This window comes from Lipomyces doorenjongii, assembly GCF_038497915.1.
Source record: "Lipomyces doorenjongii strain NRRL Y-27504 unplaced genomic scaffold V1508scaffold_49, whole genome shotgun sequence".
Classification (NCBI taxonomy): Eukaryota; Fungi; Ascomycota; class Lipomycetes; order Lipomycetales; family Lipomycetaceae; genus Lipomyces; species Lipomyces doorenjongii.
The window spans coordinates 46659-67838 of record NW_027118116.1 but is presented as its reverse complement, the minus strand read 5'-3'; the positions used below and the strand labels follow the sequence as shown (position 1 = coordinate 67838).

At 47.3% G+C, this 21180-nt stretch overlaps 9 protein-coding genes and 1 non-coding gene across 10 annotated transcripts; 5 read left to right on the top strand and 5 right to left on the bottom strand.

Annotated features, from left to right (window-relative positions):
• Positions 1 to 166: 166 nt before the first annotated feature.
• V1508DRAFT_t74 lies at positions 167 to 252 on the bottom strand. Its single transcript has one exon. It is a non-coding gene; the product is annotated as a tRNA-Gln (tRNA).
• A 134-nt stretch (positions 253 to 386) lies between these two features.
• On the top strand, positions 387 to 3627 carry V1508DRAFT_422366 (uncharacterized protein). Its single transcript, XM_066941015.1, has 10 exons — positions 387 to 537; positions 627 to 746; positions 808 to 954; positions 1011 to 1142; positions 1193 to 1334; positions 1389 to 1577; positions 1634 to 1752; positions 1808 to 1974; positions 2025 to 2656; positions 2715 to 3627. The coding sequence occupies exons 2-10, from the start codon at positions 651 to 653 to the stop codon at positions 3431 to 3433; spliced, it is 2343 nt and encodes a 780-aa protein (XP_066794206.1). The 5' UTR covers positions 387 to 537; positions 627 to 650; the 3' UTR covers positions 3434 to 3627.
• Positions 3628 to 3879: 252 nt separating this feature from the next.
• V1508DRAFT_422360 (Alpha/Beta hydrolase protein) lies at positions 3880 to 5381 on the top strand. The gene is made up of 6 exons (XM_066941014.1): positions 3880 to 4144; positions 4201 to 4206; positions 4261 to 4341; positions 4413 to 4729; positions 4777 to 4887; positions 4941 to 5381. Exons 1-6 carry the CDS (start codon positions 4006 to 4008, stop codon positions 5094 to 5096), a joined length of 810 nt encoding a protein of 269 aa, XP_066794205.1. The 5' UTR covers positions 3880 to 4005; the 3' UTR covers positions 5097 to 5381.
• Positions 4768 to 6641, bottom strand: V1508DRAFT_450138 (calmodulin-binding protein kinase; the record flags this gene model as incomplete). The annotated part of the gene is made up of 8 exons (XM_066942483.1): positions 4768 to 5557; positions 5609 to 5760; positions 5806 to 5986; positions 6042 to 6191; positions 6249 to 6320; positions 6380 to 6453; positions 6504 to 6568; positions 6624 to 6641. Coding segments are annotated over 8 exons (1023 nt in total), but the record flags the coding sequence as incomplete, so codon positions are not given.
• A 1471-nt stretch (positions 6642 to 8112) lies between these two features.
• Positions 8113 to 9466, top strand: V1508DRAFT_405689 (uncharacterized protein; the record flags this gene model as incomplete). Its single annotated transcript, XM_066938714.1, has 2 exons — positions 8113 to 8565; positions 8621 to 9466. 2 exons carry the CDS (start codon positions 8113 to 8115, stop codon positions 9464 to 9466), a joined length of 1299 nt encoding a protein of 432 aa, XP_066794203.1.
• Positions 9467 to 9608: 142 nt separating this feature from the next.
• Positions 9609 to 10554, bottom strand: V1508DRAFT_358336 (uncharacterized protein; the record flags this gene model as incomplete). Its single annotated transcript, XM_066937058.1, has 2 exons — positions 9609 to 9790; positions 9846 to 10554. The coding sequence occupies 2 exons, from the start codon at positions 10552 to 10554 to the stop codon at positions 9609 to 9611; spliced, it is 891 nt and encodes a 296-aa protein (XP_066794202.1).
• A 326-nt stretch (positions 10555 to 10880) lies between these two features.
• Positions 10881 to 14484, top strand: V1508DRAFT_390002 (glycine cleavage system P-protein-domain-containing protein). The gene is made up of 3 exons (XM_066937908.1): positions 10881 to 11398; positions 11454 to 14047; positions 14107 to 14484. Exons 1-3 carry the CDS (start codon positions 11058 to 11060, stop codon positions 14172 to 14174), a joined length of 3003 nt encoding a protein of 1000 aa, XP_066794201.1. The 5' UTR covers positions 10881 to 11057; the 3' UTR covers positions 14175 to 14484.
• On the bottom strand, positions 14337 to 15619 carry V1508DRAFT_390001 (uncharacterized protein). The gene is made up of 2 exons (XM_066937907.1): positions 15536 to 15619; positions 14337 to 15478 (listed from the first exon to the last, which is right to left on the bottom strand). Exons 1-2 carry the CDS (start codon positions 15557 to 15559, stop codon positions 14486 to 14488), a joined length of 1017 nt encoding a protein of 338 aa, XP_066794200.1. The 5' UTR covers positions 15560 to 15619; the 3' UTR covers positions 14337 to 14485.
• Positions 15620 to 15734: 115 nt separating this feature from the next.
• Positions 15735 to 19066, top strand: V1508DRAFT_422348 (uncharacterized protein). The gene is made up of 3 exons (XM_066941013.1): positions 15735 to 16089; positions 16139 to 16495; positions 16541 to 19066. The coding sequence occupies exons 1-3, from the start codon at positions 15826 to 15828 to the stop codon at positions 18836 to 18838; spliced, it is 2919 nt and encodes a 972-aa protein (XP_066794199.1). The 5' UTR covers positions 15735 to 15825; the 3' UTR covers positions 18839 to 19066.
• V1508DRAFT_422346 (DNA polymerase alpha/epsilon subunit B-domain-containing protein) lies at positions 18833 to 21148 on the bottom strand. Its single transcript, XM_066941012.1, has 6 exons — positions 20551 to 21148; positions 20217 to 20499; positions 19756 to 20170; positions 19490 to 19703; positions 19110 to 19443; positions 18833 to 19061 (listed from the first exon to the last, which is right to left on the bottom strand). Exons 1-6 carry the CDS (start codon positions 21087 to 21089, stop codon positions 18900 to 18902), a joined length of 1947 nt encoding a protein of 648 aa, XP_066794198.1. The 5' UTR covers positions 21090 to 21148; the 3' UTR covers positions 18833 to 18899.
• Between the last annotated feature and the right edge of the window lie 32 nt (positions 21149 to 21180).

Sequence of the window (21180 nt, the reverse complement as noted above, 5' to 3'; positions counted from 1 at the left end):
CTTGCCCAAGAAATTGCGGTCATAACGCCTTTAATTTACTTCACCACATCCGCTAAAATTCCATTCAAGTCTTCTACAGAATACATGTATCAGCGCTAAAAACAGTGTAAGTAATACTAATACTCCGTGGGTACTAATACTAAGTGGCTATATAAAAAAAATCGCAAGGTCGTACCCGGGATCGAACCGGGGTTACCAGAAATCTTCACTAATAGTCAAAATCTGGTGTGATAGCCACTACACTATACAACCCATAACCAGTGTTGACACATGCGCTCAATATCCCTATATAGCAGGGTTTGGTACTCAACCCTAACCCCCGAAATCTCGCTAATCATTTTCTGACATTAAACTATAAGTAAGCGTAGGTAAGAGCAGTTTTGAATTTTATATTTAATTTAGAATCCCCTTTTTTGTATAGTTAGATACTGTTGGTTAATGTTTGCATAGTGTACGTTATCGTCAACGCTGGTAGCGTATTATGACGTGCGGGTGCCACAGTCCCCGGATTTACGATCAAGTTCCAAAGGGCACAATGTAAGATGAAGCCAAACCAGCGTATATCCGCTTAGGTCTAGCATTGACAAACAAATCCAAGCATTTGGTGTTGATAATATTTATAATAGTGTACTTTAATTTTATTCAGCGATATGAGTTGCCCTCACGTTACCGGCATTACGCTACGTCCACCTACGGCGGGTCAACAAGTCCATAAGGATGATTGTACTCAATGTTTTGATACACCTGTAAGTGTACTTCCCAATGTGAAGTGCCTTTGAGCAAGTCGGTTACTAATGATGTCTATAGGATCAATCGTGGGGTATTGATGTGTGCTTATCATGCTTCAATGGTGGCTGCGACTCGCCTGACCGCAATCACTCTTTCCAGCACTATCGCCTCAGTCAACACCCAATTGTTCTGAATATCAAACGAAAACCAAAACCAAAAAAAGTAGTACGTATGTGTTCGATAAAATTTGTGTTCAAATCTAACGTTCTATGAGTATGTAGCGCGAGGAATCTCCAGCTAAGATCCTGAAGTTGTCGATTCCTGGCGAAATTGAGGCGGACTATTACGACACTACGACTCGTGTTAAATGCCTTGCATGTAATGGCCTCGAGCTAGATATAGCAACGCCTGATGTAGGTTAGAATATTTGTTATAGTTCTAGTTCTCGCCTAACGATTTATAGATAGCCGAAGTGGTAAATGGTGTCTTGACTGCACTCTCTTCGACCAAGCAGTCTGAGGTAAAAGCCTGGGAAGAAGAGATCTTACCATGTGAGCATACTCTCGTCCTCGACCAAGATGAAGCTAAAGTCTTGGCCGATCAAGGTACGCTGATAATAAGTCATCTATCAGGATGTTGGCGCTAAGATATGCTTTTAGAACTGGCATATTGTTCGCAGTGTGACTTGAAGAAAAATTTGTGGCTTTGTTTGAAATGTGGTAACTTAGGCTGTGGGCGTCAGCAATTTGGTGGAGTAGGTGGAAATAGCCATGGCCTTACTCATTTCGAGCAGACATTGCATCCTGTTTCAGTGAAGCTTGGCAGTATTACACCGGATGGAACTGCTGGTAGGTGTGCTGTGATGCGATAGTGCGGCAGGAATCTGACTTAGTCAAAAATATAGATGTTTATTGCTACCTGTGCAATGAGGAGCGGCTGGATCCTAACCTAGCTGAACATCTTAGGCATTGGGGTATTAATATATCTGAACGTCAGAAGGTAGAGAAGAGCTTGGTCGAATTGGTAAGGTTCATAGGATCTATGGTTAGATGAGGATTGCGCTTACCTAGGTTGCCAGCAACTTGAGCACAACATGAAATGGGAGTTCAGCATGACCAACGAGAGCGGCGAGGAACTCCAGCCACTATTCGGGCCAGGATTCACTGGATTAAAAAATCTTGGCAATTCCTGTTACTTAGCATCCGTTGTTCAGTGTCTTTTTTCTCTACCTACATTTCAAGAAAGGTACCAGATATTTTTGATTGGAATGTGTCCCTAGCTTACTGAATTGATAGATATTACTATCCAAATGGTGATCTGCCCTTAACGCTTGATCCTGCCAATGATCTGGAGACACAGTTAAGAAAGCTTGCGGATGGTTTACTCTCTGGCAGATACTCCCTTCCACCTACTGGAGAAGAGCAGCTGGAGTCTCCATACCCGAAAGGTATTGCTCCATCTATGTTCAAAGCGCTTGTGGGCAAAAACCATGTCGAGTTCTCCACCATGCGTCAACAAGATGCTTTTGAATTTCTTCTCTACATGATACAGACGATTCGTCGTGCATCGCATCAGACGCATGATGCAGACCCCACAAAGGTTTTCAGTTTCGTTTCGGAGCAGAGGTTACAGTGTCTCGGATGCAAAAAAGTGAATTACAAGACAGATGTGCAAGACAACATATCAGTACCAGTGCCTGTTGAGAGGTTGCCAATGGGATCTTCAAATGATAATCAAGGTTTCGTGAGTGTCTCTTTAAAAGAGTGCCTGGATCGCTTTACTCAATCTGAGAGGTTGGAGTACAGTTGTCAAGCTTGTGGTTCTAAGGATGGGGCAGTGACACGGACTGCTTTTAAGACTTTCCCAGAGGTTCTAGTTGTCAACGCAAGACGTTTTGAGCTCGTCAATTGGGTGCCCACAAAATTAGGTATGGTTGAGACAAATTCGAGCAATTTTTTAGTTCAAGGCGTATTTACGATTGACAGATATCCCGGTTGTTGTTCCCGACGAGCCATTTTCTCTAGACGATTACTTTTCGACTGGGCTTCAGCCTGGAGAGGAGCTGCTTCCCCAGACCTCCCCTACTTCTGACGACGAATTCGTTCCCAATGGAGGAATTTTGTCCATGCTGGAAGAAATGGGGTTTCCATCGACTCGATGTGAGAAAGCTCTCTATAACACTGGAAATTCTGATCCTGACGCCGCCATGAATTGGCTCTTCCAGCACATGGAGGATCCTGATATTGACGATCCTTTAAACCTTGGAAAAGTAGGCTCGAATGTGGAAGTATCTGAAGGTAGTGTTGCCTTGCTCGCAGATATGGGCTTCACTTCGCTTCAGGCGAAGAAGTCTCTCAAAGAGACTGGAGGCGATATGGAACGGGCAGTGGAATGGTTATTTAGTCATCCTGATGATGACGGGTCTACTCCTGAGGCTCAAAACGAACATAGGGAAGTGACTGCTGGTGATACCTTAATGCCAGCCCTTTTCAAGTTGCATAGTCTTATTTGTCACAAGGGGGCTAGTGTCCATGCCGGTCACTATGTTACATTTATTAAGAAAACAATCGGAAAGCAGCCTAATGATGCGGCGAATGACAGTGACTGGGTCCTTTTCAATGATGAGAAAGTCGTGAGAGGCGGAGAAGTTGATGAAATGAAGAAGTTCGCCTACGTCTATTTCTTTGAAAGATACCGCGGTTAATATGCGACGTTTGTTACTGCATCTGCCCATGGTCTGCATTTCCGGTGGTATCGAAATCTATGTCTGAAATATATCGCATCAAATTCATAGGCGGTGAAGAATGAGTGGAGCTGCTTACTATCTTGTACAGGCTATGTATATTGTATATTTGTAGGCATGTATATAAGACGAATATTTAGAAATTGACGGATTGTGCACATTCCATTCTCATTGTTCATCCACCATGATATCAACGGAACTCCATCGAAAATTGGAGTTTAGAAGGATCATCTCTGGAGGTCCGGATGGAGCGTTGAAATTTGTGTACTTTTACCAGACATACTCGCAGGGATAATGAGCAGCATAAGCGATGAGGCATCGTGTGTAACCGATCGTCCGACGGACATGCTGAATGACGTATAAGAGTCGGGTGCGCAAGAACTCGTGAGAGGCTGTATCCTGACCCAGCTCTGGGTCAATATTGTGCGGTCGACACTTAACCGCAACAAATCGTCTACATCACCCAGTCCCAAGTTATCTCATGCCGAATACTAGACTGCATTGTCAATTCTGAAATAGCTTAATCAGACAAAATGCTGATTAATGAGACTTATACTGACATTAAGACATCGTGTGGCACGAGTATGCGTGTGTTCATATATCACCCTGTCCTGCCTGGATATCCCAGGGCCAAGTTCCCCGGCGTTCTCGTTTATTCTGAGATCTATCAAGGTGCTTATGATCTACAATGTTGTATACCTTATAAATGATATGCTAATTCTTTGTAGTTACCGGTATGTGTATCAAACGGACTCAACAAGCCGAATGCTGATGTATGTCGCGCCAAGGTCCTGTCGCACGTCTAGCTAAACAGATCGCGGGCCAGGGATTCATTGTCGCCGCGCCTTCAGTTTATCATAACTTCGAAAGTGAGTATTCGTATTGCATTTGCACCTGCAATCACATGAATCTGAAGTGGGTCGCTGACAATTGGGTACAGGCTGGGAAGCACTTCCATACGATGGCCCCGGAACCGACAAGGGCAACGACTACAAGATCGAGAAGCCACTAGAATCTTACGATGAGGACGCCACTCTTACAATCGACTATTTGACTAGTCTTCCAACGTGCAATGGCAAGATCGGAGCCACCGGCATGTGTCTTGGTGGCCATCTTGCATTCAGAGCGGCTTTCGATCGTCGGGTCAAGGCGGCAGTGTGCTTTTTTGGGACAGATATACATTCCGCTACTCTTGGAAAGGGGAAAAACGATGACTCGCTGAAGCGTGCGAAGGAAATTAAGGGAGAACTGTTAATGGTAAGGCATTTGAAGCTACTGGACTAACGGAGACTGACATTTTCTAGATCTTTGGTACTTTAGATCCCCACGTGCCGTTGGAAGGTCGTGACCTTATTAGAAAGACTCTATATGAAGCCGGGGTCTTCTTTTCGTTCTGGGAAGTCGCTGGTGCTCAGGTATGTCCTAGTTAAGTGTTCGTTGCTGGCAATGACTGATCTCGTTCGTGTAGCATGCGTTTGTCAGAGACGAGAATTCGAAGGGACGGTACGATCCTGCGGTCACCAAGCTGGGTCTTGAGATGCTTTACGAGATGTTCAATAGGGCCCTAAAGCTGGATTTGGGTGATCATGACGGAGAGGTGACGAAGGTTGACAATGTCTGCTAATTCTAACCATTACCAAGAAGAATGTCTCACGACTATTTAACCAAAACAACGTGTATAATCCCACCCGTCCAAGGGTCGTTCCTTCAACGCCTCAAGTTCACAACCATACTGATACAATCGACGTAGCTATTGAAAGATATAAGATTCCAGTTAAGTCCACAGCGGAGGCTGATGATCAATCGGTGACGTATTCGCGGTAGGAGATTTGATGGCTTCTGGACTCTCGCTAAATTTACCATCCATAATCGTTCCGTCAGTCAGCCGTTTAATAAATTTGTTGCTAGGTGAGTCTGTGGTTGAATGGAAAGATTTCCGCAGAAGTAGATTTGAGCGTAGACTCGGGAGAAGATTCGTCTCGTCATCCGGTGCCTCCTGAAACAGGAACGGGTGTCGCAGGCACTGTTCCGCAGTAAGCCGTTTCCCTGGATCGACCACGAGTATCTGACGTATGAAATCCTTGGCTGCATAAAAGTCAGCGAATGGCCCCGTATTTTGAACAGCGATTGCTATACCATTGTCAGAAATATCTGCCCAGTATTCCTCTGGCTCAAAATCATATTCGGCACTAAGAACTGCTTTCATTTCTTCTGCCGTTGTGTCACGATCAAATGGCGTGTAACCGCAGAGTAAAAAGTATGTGATGACGCCAATAGCCCATACGTCACTAAACCTGTTAGAGAGCTCTTTAGCTATTGCGAATACTACCTACACCGGTTTGCCATGACCTGTTTTCTTAACCATTTCAGGCGCCATGTATCCAGGAGTTCCGCAAGTAGTTTTCAGGATATTAAACTGTTCTTCCTCTATAATTCGCGACAATCCAAAGTCTGCTATTAGTAAATCATCATTGTCATCCGCAGTTCGAAACAATAGATTTTCTGGTTTCAAATCTGGGCGCTAGAGTCAGATCAGGTTGCTTGTATATATCTAATGAAACATATATACCTCGGTGAACTATTCCGTGCGAATGTAGATAGCATACTGCAGACGTAATAGATCTTACTAAAGCTACTGCATCAGATTCGTAGTAGGAACCTTTGTTTAGTATTCTGTCGAACAGCTCGCCACCGTAAGCAATATCCGTTATTAAATACACTATAAACAACTAATCAGTCTTAATCTGCAGTAGCCGGCCATTTTGCTACAACGTACAATTATTTGACGTTTCAAAGAAGTCGATCAATGTTAAGATATTTCTATGTCCAGCTGAAATCTTCTTCAAAACTGATATCTCGTTGCGCACCTACAGGAACAATTAGTACGCAACGTTCTAGTCAATTGACGACCCAACCATATACGTCCCAATTTCTCCCGGCCTGCCATCAGTCGCTTATTTATAATCTTTGCGGCAAACTTTCTGCAGAATAGCGGGTTAGTTCCGATCGTTGCCGGGACCGAGCTACTCACTGGCCAGTCTCTATATGCACTGCTTCTTTAACGACAGAATATGATCCCTGCCCTAGAACTTTTCCCTATAGGAGCATTCGTTAAACATCATACACCATCGCTGTAATATGATCTTCATACCGTTCTATATCGACATGGCTGTAGGGCGATCGCTGGCGCCTCGACCTTAATATCCGCAAACCCTGGCGCAGGCATGTCACGCATTGTGCTCCAAATATACTAGTAACAGCGAATATCAAATTATCTGGACTATTTACTGCCTTCGTGTTCGTTTATATTGCGTGCTGTTGGTGGAGATCACTCGGTGTCCCTGCGTATCAAAATGACGTCCTGGTTGATCCAAATGAACTGGTGACGCTCAGTTTGGCAAACCTACGTGTGACCCGACCCGCGCTGTACTTGCGCACCATTCTCGGAAAAACTTTAATGCGCAAGACGGAGATTATAATATATGTACGTGAACCTATCGCCATGGAGTTATCCAAAGCACACATGCTGATAAAATGACGACCGCTGAATTGTGGAGTAAGGTATCGATTCGGGCATTGGATACCTGATTGTCCACTTGCGCGCAACTACTAGGCTGCAATGTGTATATGTCAGCGTAGAAGCTTGAATGCAGATAATATATCACGGCCAATGTTTAATGACGGCCAATCGCACTTTTCGTACCAATACGTTGGTTTTCGCACTGGTATATTTACAACTTCTTAATACGGACAGATGTAGTTTGGCATAGCTTAAATACATTATAATAATATACGATTTTCCAGATTTGCTGAGCTCGTGATAGCCGGAAATCGCCATGTTAATCCACATACCAGCACAACGATATGACTAGCATATTGTCGGATCCACGACTCCATCTACGTTATCTAATGTTATGCATATAACGGTTCATGCCTCTAATTCGGAGAACTTACGTAGTCCGACCCGAACTTTCAGCCCGGCACGACAAAGCGAACAGCGTCCGTGTTCAACAGAACTGGTCAGTTTGCTGCTTCTCTAGCTTCGCGTATTATACGAATTAAGTAACCTTCCTGCAAGCGGCTCCAATTCTCCGCAGCGAACGCTGCCAGCAGCCGCGCTTTTTGATAAGCTGATAATGTTCCCCGTGCGGCCGCTCACTGCCTTCTTATTTCGTGTGCGTGGCTCATTGCACTTAACTCGCTCGCCGCCCGTATTCTCATCAATCTGCATCCAAACTCGTTTTTATCGTCAGTTACTCCAATCAGTTCACATTAGCTCCAGCACAATGCCTGACGTCGAAGCATCGCTCAATCCTCTATTCTCCACGTATGTTCAGTTGCGTTTCTTTGTCCCCGCCTTTTGCCTGGGATACAGACTTCGCATGAGTGTGAGGAGCTCGATCTGACTCAATTGCTACTAGAATCGACGCGCTCTCGTCTGACTTCACTGGCAGTAAGTGTCATATTTATTGGCTGCATCATGCACGGATCGACGATTAATAGCCATTGCGCAATAAGGACTCTCCAAGGCGGTTTCGATTCCATCCGTCTCTGCGGACCTGACTCTTCGTCCAAAAGTCGTTGAGGTATATTGCACTCTTTTATGTGCTAATGGTCATTGCTGATACGACTGGCTGCAGATGGCGCACTTCATTAAGAGCGAGTTGACAGCACTCGGCGCAGAGATTGAGCTCCGCGAGCTTGGCAAGCAAGAAGGCACCGATATCGATCTGCCTCCAATTGTACTTGGCCGCTACGGGAATGACCCCAAAAAGCGCAATATCCTAGTTTACGGTCATTACGACGTCCAGCCCGCTCTCGTGGAGGATGGGTGGGACACCGAGCCCTTCCAGTTAGTCGAGAAAGACGGAAAGCTTATCGGTCGTGGTTCTACGGACGACAAGGGACCGGTTATGGGCTGGATAAACTCCATTCAGGCTCATCAGAGGGCTGGAATCGAGCTTCCCGTGAACCTGGTAATGTGTTTTGAGGGTATGGAGGAGTACGGCAGCGACGGTTTGGATGATCTGATCAGGGCCGAAAAGGACAAGTTCTTCAAGGGTGTCGATGCCACCTGCATTTGTGACAACTACGTATGTCATGTGTCGAGATTTAGTGGCGAAAATTGATGTCTAATTGGAAATATAGTGGCTTGGAACTTCGCATCCTGTCCTCACCTACGGTATCCGAGGATGCAGCTACTATTCTGTAACTGTATCTGGTCCTTCCGCTGACTTGCACTCTGGTATATTTGGTGGTATGGTTTCCGAGCCACTAATCGATCTCACGCATATTCTCTCCAAGCTCGTATCTCCGCAAGGCAACATCTTGATTCCAGGAATCATGGACATGGTTGTTCCACTCACTCCGGAGGAAGAGAAGTTGTATGACGACATCAAGTACTCAATGGACGACCTCTACGCGGCTACCGGATCCAAGACAAATCTTTTCGATACTGAGAAGGAGTCGCTCATGGCTCGATGGCGCTACCCGACTCTTTCTCTTCACGGTGTAGAGGGCGCGTTCTCCGCGCCTGGCGCGAAGACGGTTATCCCAGCGAAGGTCTCTGGCAAGTTTTCTATCCGCACTGTGCCCAATATCACTCCCCGAGAACTCGACGAGTGTGTTTCCAAGTACGTCAATAAGGTCTGGAAAGACCTAGGGTCAAAAAATAAGATGGAGATCAAGCTCATGCATGATGGTATGTGGTGGCTCTCGAGCCCCAACCACTGGAACTTCGAGGCCGCGAAGAAAGCTACCAAGGCCGTCTGGAAAGTTGATCCCGACTTTACTAGAGAAGGTGGATCTATTCCTGTGACTTTGACATTTGAGGAGGAGCTAAAGAAAAATGTTTTGTTGCTCCCTATGGGCCGTGGCGACGATGGCGCTCACTCGATCAACGAGAAGCTGGATCTCATTAACTATATTAACGGTGTCAAGACTTTGAGCGCGTACTTGCATTACGCAGCCGTTCAGCCTATGGCCGCAGCTTGATTAGCACAGTCATTCATTGCACAATTCAGATGTAATCGTTGGGTTTACTGTTTAAATGTGCTAGTTACGACATAACTATTCATGCAACGCCGTATATGTACCAAAATAAATTGCGAAAGAGACTAATAGTCGTAAAAACTGGTCAAGCATATAAATGAGTAAAATTGCGGCCTCCTTCTTCTATGGGCGGGACTTGCAGCCAATTGAGATTGTCGTACTCATTTTCGCCCTCGATCAAATGGAAAGTATAAGCATATCGGGATTTCTGTGACTTGTTCGTTTCGGATTTATGGAGAATGGAGCCATGTATGAGAATAAGAGTTCCTACAGACTGATCAGTATACGAAACAGTAGAAATTAGGACCTAGTGACAGCTTACCAGCTGGACAGGCAGGCATGATAAATTCATCTTCATCTGGCTCCCGTGGTGGCTCGACACCGTCAAGTGTAATAAATCCCGTTCCCTGCTTATTTCCGTCCACACGAATCATTCGCTTCGCAATATTAGCCCACTTGTGCGACCCAGCCACAAAAGAAAGAGCACCATTTTCCGCGGTGCAGTCCTCAAGCGCGTACCAAAATCCAACGGCGCTGGGAGGATTGGTGTACAAGAAGACGGAATCCTGATGGCTAGGCACTTTTCCACCAATCTCCGGCTGCTTGCAAATAATCATACTCTGTAAAACCAACGGATCTTTAAATCCAATACTCTGCGCTATAGCGCGGTTCCGATCATTGATCGTGTCCGCTCGAAATTCGTCGTTAAGGTTATGAAGTGCATGCCCGATCTTGTTGATGGCATTTTCTTTCGGACGCGTCAATTCGCCGATTTCGTTAAACGCGTCTTGTTCGAAAAAGAACCGGACTTTATCAGAGGACTTTAGAAAGTAATCATTGCCAATGTGGGCTTTCTCGTCGGTGGAGAACTTGGTAAGCGGATGGTCTCGGAGTTGAAAGTCGGCTAGTAGCCCTGCAGTCTCGCCAAAGAGTGCTTTCACTCGTCCAGGCGAGAGTTCGCCGGGAAGTAGAAGATAGCCGTCGCGCTCAAATGCGGCCAGTTGCTCTTGAGTCAGACCTTGGGCGACCATATCTCTTGCTGCAGATTGATGGTATCATATTAGCAGTGTGCGTGATCTACTACTTCGCATATTGCTGGTAAGCCACTTACTTTTGCTGAACCAAAGTTATGTATAATAATGACGTCGTTCTGGCAATTCACTCCTGGTGACCACTGTTCTTTACACTTAGTTAGCTGCAGACGAAGCCGACAATGAGTGATTGCTGCAGTATGTGAATCTCGGGTACCTTCCCGGTCGGAGGTTAGACCGGCACGTGACGGGTCGGATTGTTTGTATGGTGGCTTGCGTCCATGCGTTGTTGGCGTCGAGCTCGGGCACAATATAATGCAAACAGGGGCGGATAAAAATGACTCCTGGTTTATTCTGCTCTGACCCGAAGTTTGCATGCTCTTTTACCAGCGAAACACGGCCAGTTCTAGGTAATCTTCTGCCAGAGCTGACCACGCCGAAGGAACTATCCAAATACCTATTGCATTGCTATTCCGATCGCGCTGGCATCTTGGACTAGCGGCATGCAGTCTCTCCGCATCATAGGGACGAAAAGACTCCCATTTCACGCTCAGAAAGTAGCGCGAACATCGCTGATTTGGTCTCGTAAGAGTAGCATTTTTGCGCCGACGGACACCTACGCCAGACGCCATGTTGGCTCGCTCGATGAGAAAGATACAAAGCACATGCTCAAGACGCTGGGCTATCTCTCCGTCGACGCGTTTGTGGCCGATGTCGTGCCGGAAAAGATTTTGACACGCCGTCCATTGCGCATCAAGCCTGCCGAAGGATTTACAGAGTCAGAACTCACCAAACGTCTGAAGGAAATAGCGCTGAAAAATACAGTCCTACGGAGCTATATAGGGTATATTGCATTCCATGTATTGACAAGAAGCAATGTCGTTAACGTTCTGTTCTAGGACCGGCTACTACGGTACTATAGTTCCAGCGGTGGTCCAGAGGAATATTCTCGAGTGTCCCGAATGGTACACATCTTACACTCCTTACCAGCCGGAAATATCTCAGGGTCGTCTAGAGTCGCTGTTAAACTATCAGACGCTTGTTACTGACCTCACTGGCATGTCCATTGCAAACGCTTCCTTACTCGACGAAGGGTCCGCTGCGGCTGAGGCAATGCTTCTCAGTTTCCATTCGACGCGAGGTAAAAAGAAAACATTTTACGTGGATGCCAGCGTGCATCCCCAGACCCTTGCGTGCATTCAATCCCGAGCTTTGGTGTTTGGTATTAAAATTGTGCAAGAATTACCTGAGAACGACAAGGATTTGTTTGGTGCGGTTGCTCAATATCCGGCTACAGATGGATCACTCAACGACTGGACTGCTCTCTCTGAGCGTGTGCATGCAGCTGGTGGTTTATTTTCTGTTGCCTCGGATTTGCTTGCATTAACTGTTTTGAGGCCGCCTAGTGAGTTTGAGGCAGACATCGTGTTTGGCACCTCGCAGAGGTTCGGCGTGCCAATGGGTTACGGAGGCCCCCATGCTGCATTTTTTGCGGTGTCGGACAGCCATAAACGAAAGATCCCTGGCCGCTTGGTTGGTGTGAGCAAGGATCGTCTCGGCGACGATGCATACCGTCTTGCCCTTCAGACTCGTGAGCAACATATTCGACGAGAAAAGGCAACGAGCAACATCTGCACTGCACAGGCTCTTTTGGCGAATATGGCAGCAATGTACGCGGTGTATCATGGACCAAAGGGGTTGCAGGCTATTGCAAACCGCGTGTACTCTATCGCCACCATTTTCGCGTTTGCGCTCCAGAAGCTCGGGTTTGAGGTCCTCAATGAAACGTGGTTCGACACTATTACGATCCGCACAAGCGACGCGGATAAGGTTCTCGCGCACGCTGTCGCTCAGTATGGAATCAATCTCCGTAAAGTGAACGATACCGATGTTTCTGCTTCTGTCGATGAGACTATTACGAAGGAAGATCTAGTCGACCTTATTTCTGTGTTCTCTACATTGTCAAACGTGCCTCACTCTACTATTACATTGGACTCTGTGGAAGATTTTGCCAGCGAACTCGGAGTCACGGGTATCTCTTCCGCACCAATCCCACTGCAGTTCAAGAGACAAGGCAAGATCTTGAATTACAAGGCGTTCAACAGCTACCATACAGAGACCGAGATGCTGCGATACATTCATCACTTGCAATCGAAGGATCTTTCACTCGCAAACAGTATGATCCCACTTGGCAGCTGCACCATGAAACTGAACGCTACGACTCAAATGGTCGCACTTTCCTGGCCCGAATTTGGGTCGCTGCATCCGTTTTTGCCTCGTGACCAGGCAAAGGGTTATACTGAATTGATTTCGCAACTAGAGGCAGATCTTGCGGATATTACTGGCTTAGATGCGACATCTCTGCAGCCTAACTCTGGCGCTCAAGGAGAGTATACTGGACTGCGTGTTATTCGCGCGTATCTAGATGCTACTGGAGGTTCTCACCGGAGCGTTTGTTTGATCCCCGTCTCGGCTCACGGTACAAATCCCGCGTCTGCGGCCATGGCTGGCATGAAAGTCATCGCGATCAAGTGTACTGCTCAAGGCGAGCTAGACATTGCTGATCTTGAGGCTAAGGCAGAAACACATAAGGATGAGCTGGCGGCCATTATGATGACGTATCCCTCGACTTTCGGCGTCTTTGAACCCCGTGTGCGCGATGCGATTGATATTGTCCACAAGTATGGAGGGCAAGTGTATATGGACGGGGCCAACATGAACGCACAGATTGGTCTCTGCAGCCCGGGAGACATGGGCGTCGACGTCTGCCATTTGAATCTTCACAAGACTTTTTGTATTCCTCACGGCGGTGGTGGTCCGGGTGTGGGTCCGATCTGCGTGAAATCGCATCTCGAACCTTTTTTGCCAGGCCATCCGGTGGTAAGTATGGCTGGCGACGACAGCGCTGCTATTCAGCCTGTTGCGGCTGCACCGTGGGGGTCAGCTAGTATTTTGACAATTTCATGGGCGTATATCAAGCTTATGGGTGGGAAGGGCATTACTAAGTCCACAGAGTACGCATTACTGAACGCCAACTACATGGCTAAACGGTTGCGAGAGCATTACCCGATATTGTATACAAATTCCCACGGAAAGTGTGCCCATGAGTTCATCGTCGATGTCCGTGGAATGAAGGAGACTGCAGACATCGAAGCTATCGATGTGGCCAAGCGATTGCAGGACTATGGCTACCACGCGCCAACTATGTCGTGGCCGGTGGCCGGCACCTTGATGATCGAGCCAACTGAATCTGAGTCTTTGGCTGAGCTTGACAGATTTTGCGATGCGTTAATATCAATTCGACAGGAAATTCGTCAGATCGAGGATGGGGAGCAGCCAAGGGAAAACAATGTGCTCAAGAACTCACCTCATTCGTTAAAGGATCTCTTGACTGGTGAATGGTATAGGCCGTATTCTCGAGAGCAGGCAGCGTTTCCATTACCGTACTTGAAGGAACGCAAGTTCTGGCCCACCGTCACTCGTCTTGATGACAGTATGTTACTAAAATTGCTGCTGAATATTGGTTTAGCTTTGACTGACTTGATACTATAGCTTATGGCGACCTGAACTTGTTCTGTACATGCGAGCCTCCTGCGTTGGAGCCTGAAGATCTCTCATAGTAAGGGAACAACGAGTACGGTTGGGGGTTCAACATCGCAACCATTGCCGTGTTTTAATGTACGATGTCATCATATATGGGTGATTCATAGGGTTAAGCTGGGTGTTTTGGCTTATTTCAATCATGTACATATAGATCCGGCGTTATTGTGTGCCTTTCGTGAGCATGGATTAGGCTTGAATTAGAGTTATAGACGCAATGTATGTCGAGTAACGAATGGTGTAAATTCTTTTCGGAATACTCTTCATCCTACATTCATGAAACAAACGCAAAGCATCCATATTATGCCATTCATAGTATACAGATTTGACACTACTTGTCCTTTGCCGTCTCCGCGAGCTCAACTTCGTGGGGCACGTTCTTTGCTCTCCGCTTAGGCTGCTGTCGTATTGGAGTAGGACTCTCAATCAATATCTCGTCAGCTTCTTCGACGGGCTTCTTCCGGTCATCGATCTTGATGATACTCTCACTCTGTTCTTCAATTGTTGTTGACGCCTCACCACCTCCCGTGGTTGTGCTGAGTGCTTGTTCCGGATTCCATTCGCCGCATACTGGACAACTGTACTTCACATTGTCGGGTGTCTGACCTGGCGCAGCAAGTCCATTATGCGTACCACATCGAAAACAAATAAGCGCGTACCGGTTACGAGGGTTTGTCTCGTCCTCGCCAACCATAAGATCCAGTATCCGATCATACCACCTCGGCGATTCTTGCGGCTGCGAAATCGATTGCATCGGATACCCTTGCAAGAGATGCTCTTCTGGCATTTGTTCTTGCCTCAACATGTCGTTTTGCAGTACACTGCCAGCGGCAGCGACTCTTGGTTCCAATTCTCTCTGAAGCATTCGTCCTCCTTTTTCGTTTTCATCCACTCTGTTGTCCTTACCTGGCCCACTAGTGCCGTTTTTTGATTCGAACCGTTCAAGTAGTGATTTCGTGGTGTAGTATTTCATACTACGCTTCAACTCCTCGATTTTAGCTTTCTGATCATTGCGCAGTTCTTGTAGTGTCGCCTCCTGGCGATTAATCCTCCGAATGTACACCTCAAATATTCCTCTCCGTGCAAGCCATATCGCGACCGGTGTTCCAGTGGCATGCAATAATACCTGCAGGTCTGTAAATTTTTGCGCAAGAGCAACATACGCCAGAAAGACAATGTATAACAGTAGCGAGTAGAGTGTTAAGAGCCCAGTTATGCGACGGAGAGACGCACGGAGTGATAGGATACGGCTTTCTGACTTACGGATCTTAGCCGCGATGTTATCGAGGACCTTCTCGTACGACGACGGCGACGGCGAGCGTTTCTTTGGTATGGATTAGCCATAGCTGGTGACCTAATTCTAGAAAAGCCTGTAAATTACCTTAAAGGGCCACATTGGCGACATCAGTTCCAAAGGCAATCAACGTATGTTTTGCCAGTATTTGGAGAATGTACAAACTCGTTCATCATTATTTAGCGACTGATTTGGCGCCATGACCCTGCCACAAGTTATCCAGTTTGGCGTTAAACGCGAAAAAGTGCCCCAGTTAGAACATTTGCGCGCGTTGCGCGGCTGTTGGGACTTCCGCAACTCCCAGTCGCCATTAACTAATCCTCATTTCAGATTCTACAGAGCAGACACAGATAATCATTGCCGGAAAATCCCTCCAAATGGGTGTCCACGGCCTTTGGACCATCCTTGGCCCTGTTGCGCGCCCCGTGAAGCTCGAGTCGCTACACGGCAGACGGCTGGCAGTCGACGCTTCGATTTGGATCTATCACTTTCTCAAAGCTGTGCGTGACAAGGATGGTAACGCGTTGCCGAATGCACATATCGTCGGGTTCTTTAGGAGGATTTGTAAATTGCTTTTTTACGGAATTAGGCCAGTTTTTGTCTTTGACGGTGATGCGCCATTGATTAAGAAACAGACTATTGTAAGTTCAAAACGAAGGGCCGGTTGAATTTCGTATTGACGTTACATAGGCTGGACGGAAGCAGCAGCGGAAAGGACGGGAAGAGGACGCAACTAGAACAGCTAATAAGTTGCTATCTCTTCAAATGCAGAAACTGGCTGAAGAGGAAGTCCACGGTTCGAAACCCCAGACAGGAAGCGTCGAAGGCGAAAGCGTCGTTTATTACGACGAGCTCACTATGACCCAGGAAGAGCGCGAACGGAAACGAAAAGCAGCAGCGTCTAGACGGTTTCGAAAATTGGATCCATATCATCTACCGGACCAGGAAATATCCGTGCGGAAGGACGACGCGCGGATGATGACTGAGGACGAATTAGAGCGATATGCCGAAGAGTTCAAGTCAGCTGAAGATATCGGTCTTTATGATGTATGTTACCTACACACAATTCTATAGTGTTTGCTAATTATTTAGACTTCTAACATTGACTTCTCCTCTGTCGAATTCGCTGCACTACCGATCACAATCCAATATCAGCTATTGAATACTGCTCGACTTCGGTCACGTCTACGTATGGGCTACTCGAAAGAACAACTTGACCAAATCTTCCCTGACCGCCTCGAATTCTCAAAATTTCAAATAGCGAGAGTGAAAGAACGGAACATGCTCACACAGAAGCTATTCAACTTGAACGGTATTGCCGAAGATTTGTCCATGCGCATTGCAGGCGAAAAGGACAAAGAATATGTGCTGAAGAAGAATGAAAGCGGGTGGACTTTGGCATTGGAAGACAGTTCGATAGCCGAGCCGATTGATCTGAAAGACGATGACGCGGAAGACGATGATGAGTGGGAAGATGTGCTGTTGAAGTCTGTCGCGCCGGTCCAACTTCCTCGACCATCCGAGTACGAAGTCGATACTCGCCACGGAGACGAGCCACTGTTCAATATCTCAGATGACGAGTCTCTTGATTTTCGGCTAAATACTCCTGGCGAGCACACTGGTTTCGAGGACGAGGAATTACAAGCAGCAATAGCGTTCTCGCTTGAAACCGGGGAGTCGAAATCTGAAGACGTAGCGATTGATGTCATTGATGATAAAGGCGGCGAGAATAAAGAACAGCAAGATGCTTCGACGTCTGCAATGTCAGCTCCAGGTCCGTTTTTGTGGGATAAAGACGACGAGGACTTGACGGCAATGATAGACAATCTGCCCAAGTTACGGCGGGATCGCGAGCAAGAGCCGGTAGTGGAGAGTATTAGCGGTATACAGGACGAGCAAGATGACAAGCCGAATGTGGTGAGGTTTCCACAGTCGCGATTTAGCATGAAGAATTCACTCTTGGCTCGCAAGCGCGGACGAGAAGAGGATGTAACGGCAGATGACAGCAAGGAGTCAGAGCCTAAGAGGGTTATGAAGCAGACCACGTCCGAAACTGTAGTAGCCGTTCAACAATTGACCAGGAACGACCGTGCACAAGAGGTATTGAATAAGCTTGCTCCGGATTTATTGTCTGATCTCAGCGAAGATGACGAGAAGGACGACGATTTGTTATCGCGACCACAAGAGGGTGTGCTGGAGAAAGCCGGTAATGACCCGAAAAATGACATCGAAAATGCTGAATTAATCTATCCAGCGCAGCGAAGTCCCATCCCGCTGATTCGACAACAGTCTGAACTAGACACCTCTACCAATGTCGACAATGGTGGTATGTTATACGTCTCTGAACCGCTGATGAGCGAAGAGTCTCCTGATGGAGATGGCCTCGGGTTTTCTGAGCCGCTCGCGATTACTCCATCGGCATCGTTTATTGGAGACTCGGTTTATCTTGACGACCGAGAGCAAGGCAATCAGAGCGACCAAGACGATGACGAAGCAATTGATTATGAAGAACAAGAAGATACGGAACTCGTCCGAAACATCGTCCATGAAGTCGAAGAACATGCTAGGTTTGCGTCCGAAATCAATCGCTCAGCCCCGATCAACCGGATCGACTACGACGCCGAGATCAGAAGTCTGAAAAGCCAACAACGGCACGATCGCCGGGACGCGGATCAAGTTACGCAGGTCATGGTCCAGGAATGCCAGGAACTTTTGTCGAGGTTTGGCATACCGTATGTTACGGCACCAATGGAGGCCGAAGCACAGTGCGCGGAGTTGCTCGGGCTTGGGCTCGTGGACGGGGTTATTACCGACGATTCGGATATATTCCTGTTCGGCGCCTCGCGGGTGTACAAGAACATGTTTAATCAGGCTAAATTCGTTGAATGCTATGTTAGCAAGGATATCCGGAACGAATTAGATCTGGATAGGCAAGGTATGATTGACCTGGCACATTTGCTTGGCAGTGACTACACTCCGGGATTAACTGGCGTCGGACCGGTGACCGCAGTGCAGCTCGTGAAGGATTTTAGTTCCGATCATACCTTACACAATTTTAAAACCTGGTATGACAACATTCAAAAAGGAGATACATCAGTTGACATGTCGACGCCTTTCCGCAAAAAATTCAGAAGGAAAAGCAAGAAATTATTTTTAAACCCCCGGTTCCCAGACCATGCTGTCGACGACGCTTACTTACATCCCACTGTTGACAGCGATCCGACGGAGTTTGTGTGGGGCACGCCTGATCTTGATCGGATTCGAAGTTTTTTGATGAGCACGATCGGATGGGGGAAAGAGCGTGCAGATGAGGTTTTGGTGCCGTTAATTAAGAGTATGAATTTGAAGAAACAGTCGCTTGTCTTTGGACAACGGGGATTTGTACGATGATGGAAGTGGATTATGTAGATATAGACTTGTATATGGTGAAAAATACAGGTATTGTACATAGTTAGTATGGTATGCTGTTTGTCGTGCTTGTGCGTGTTGCGGTGGAGTATTCAATCCATGTGACGCGTCGCTTGTCGAACGGTTGGAAGCAGCTCGGATTCATGGCGTGACATCCAGTATACGAATGCGCATATCCAGAAGCGGTCGTGTCGCAAATAATTATCTAACCATTAGTCTGAGTCTCATACCATTACAATGCAAAACAGCATACCGCATGAGGTAACGGGGTTAACGACAAAGCATGTTCGTATTCACTGATCACAGGACGCAAAGAAGACGGCCAAGGCGAGAGATGGCCCTGGTTTAAAACCGTGCGGACCATTTTCTCAGTCTCAAAGTTCTCTTCCGACTGCTTTTCGTCCGGGAATAGAGGCTGCGCGTCGGCGTGCGGGCCCAGATCATCTGCCTGCGTGTCTTCGTCTGGAGAAGTATCCATTTTGTCCGATGTCGCTGACAGGGACGATTTGAAACGGATATTATTGCGCCGTAGACGGCTTGCGAGGTCATCGCGACAAATTACGATTTCCTGCGAAAAATAGCACAATCTACTTCCGTCAGGTATTGTACCATAGCGACAAATTAAACTAGTACCTGGACGGGTTTGATGCCCATATAGCTTTCTTGAGCGCTCTGCGGACTTGGCTTGTGAATATTTCTGGAATACAGCGCTGTGGCCAGAGCACTGGGCCGCCGGCGGATGCAGTGCTGCCCCATGGATCGTTGTTGCCGGGGACAAAAATGAACGTTGTTGATGCACATAGGCCAGGGTATTTTAAGAGGAGCTGTGCCAGCTGGTCGAAGTTGTCTGTTCCAATCAGTATATCCCACTAGATGAAGACGCTTCTTTAAGATCAAACCTTTGTATCGTGACGAGGCGCCACTATTATAGAACGGAAACGACATAAACGAGCCGAACAGGATAACAGCCAGCGGCGGCTTACGCTCAAGCACATCAAATGTCTTGCCCAACGCGTCCAATGTCCGTAAATCATCTAAATATAAATCTCCGCCCAGAGCAACAATTTTTGTGTCTACCCTGCGTTCCTCTTCTGCCACCATCTTGCGCTCGATTGCGAGGTCGAAGCGGCCATCGGGCGTTGAGCCGATGCCACCGATGCCCATGAAGTCGAGGTATCCGTATGCTTCGCGTGAAGTAGAGCGGAACTCAGCAGGGGGGTGGTGCACGGCTTTAACTTGCAACCTTTCGGTGCGAGTGTACACGCCGTCAACGAGGAGCATACATCCGGGCACAAAATATCCCTCCCCGGCAACCTATTCCCGTAAGCCATATTTAAGACATAAAAATAAATGTACGTACAGCATTGTCAAGTTCGAGTTCTACTCGTCCACTCGGATCCTCTGCCCACCAATTCCCATTACTCCCTCTCACCAGTAGTCCCAGAATCAGACAACGCTTGCCATGTCGACCGAGTAAATTCTTGATCAACGTAATGGCATGCCAACTAGCAGCATTCGACGCATGAAACGACGGCGGTTGGAATTCCTCGTTGCGTAGCAAGCGGTGGAGGAGGAGGTAATACCGGGCCGAGAGAGTGTGGACTTGCTGTTGTGCCGAAGGCAGGAGACTCGGTCGTGAAGCTCTTCTTGTATAAGCCTTCCGAATTCAATAAACCGGCACGTGAAATACTCACTTTTCGAAATGCTTGCGCATACCGTTGTACGTCCACCGCGGCTGCGCGAACGCGTCCCACACGTGGAAAACCTCTTGCGGGCAAAAACTCTCAAGCGGGTCTTCAACAATATCAATAGGCGTCTCCGTCACAGACCCCGTAAACGACGAGGACCGCAATTCAACTTCTCGAATGACGACCTGCAACAACTGCGCGTCGATAAATAATCCGCGATCCTGCTCTTTCCACCGCCGTCCGATCTGGTCCAAGAATGGCTCGCTCTTTGTCCTCCAGTCGCGACCATACTTGCGACCAATATAGGTTGCAAGGAGATCTAGGCCCGACGATTTCAGATTTAAACCGTGCTTTTTGGAGAGGATTCGGTATGCGACCGGTCGGACCTGGAAAGGCTGGAGTTCGATTGGCAGAGGTGCCGGCGATGGCGAGCGAAGGGCACTGGGCGCCGCATTTGTTGGCCTTTTGAAGGAGTTAAACGAGCTTAGTGTACTGGCTGAGCTAACGGAAGTAAATGCAAAGGACTGTAGATTCGGAGATGGCATTATCTAGAATTGCAAGTAGTGGGACAAGTCTGCTGCCGGCGAGTTGTTGAGTGGCTATAATGACAACAAGCGCGAAGTCGCTATTTTGAAA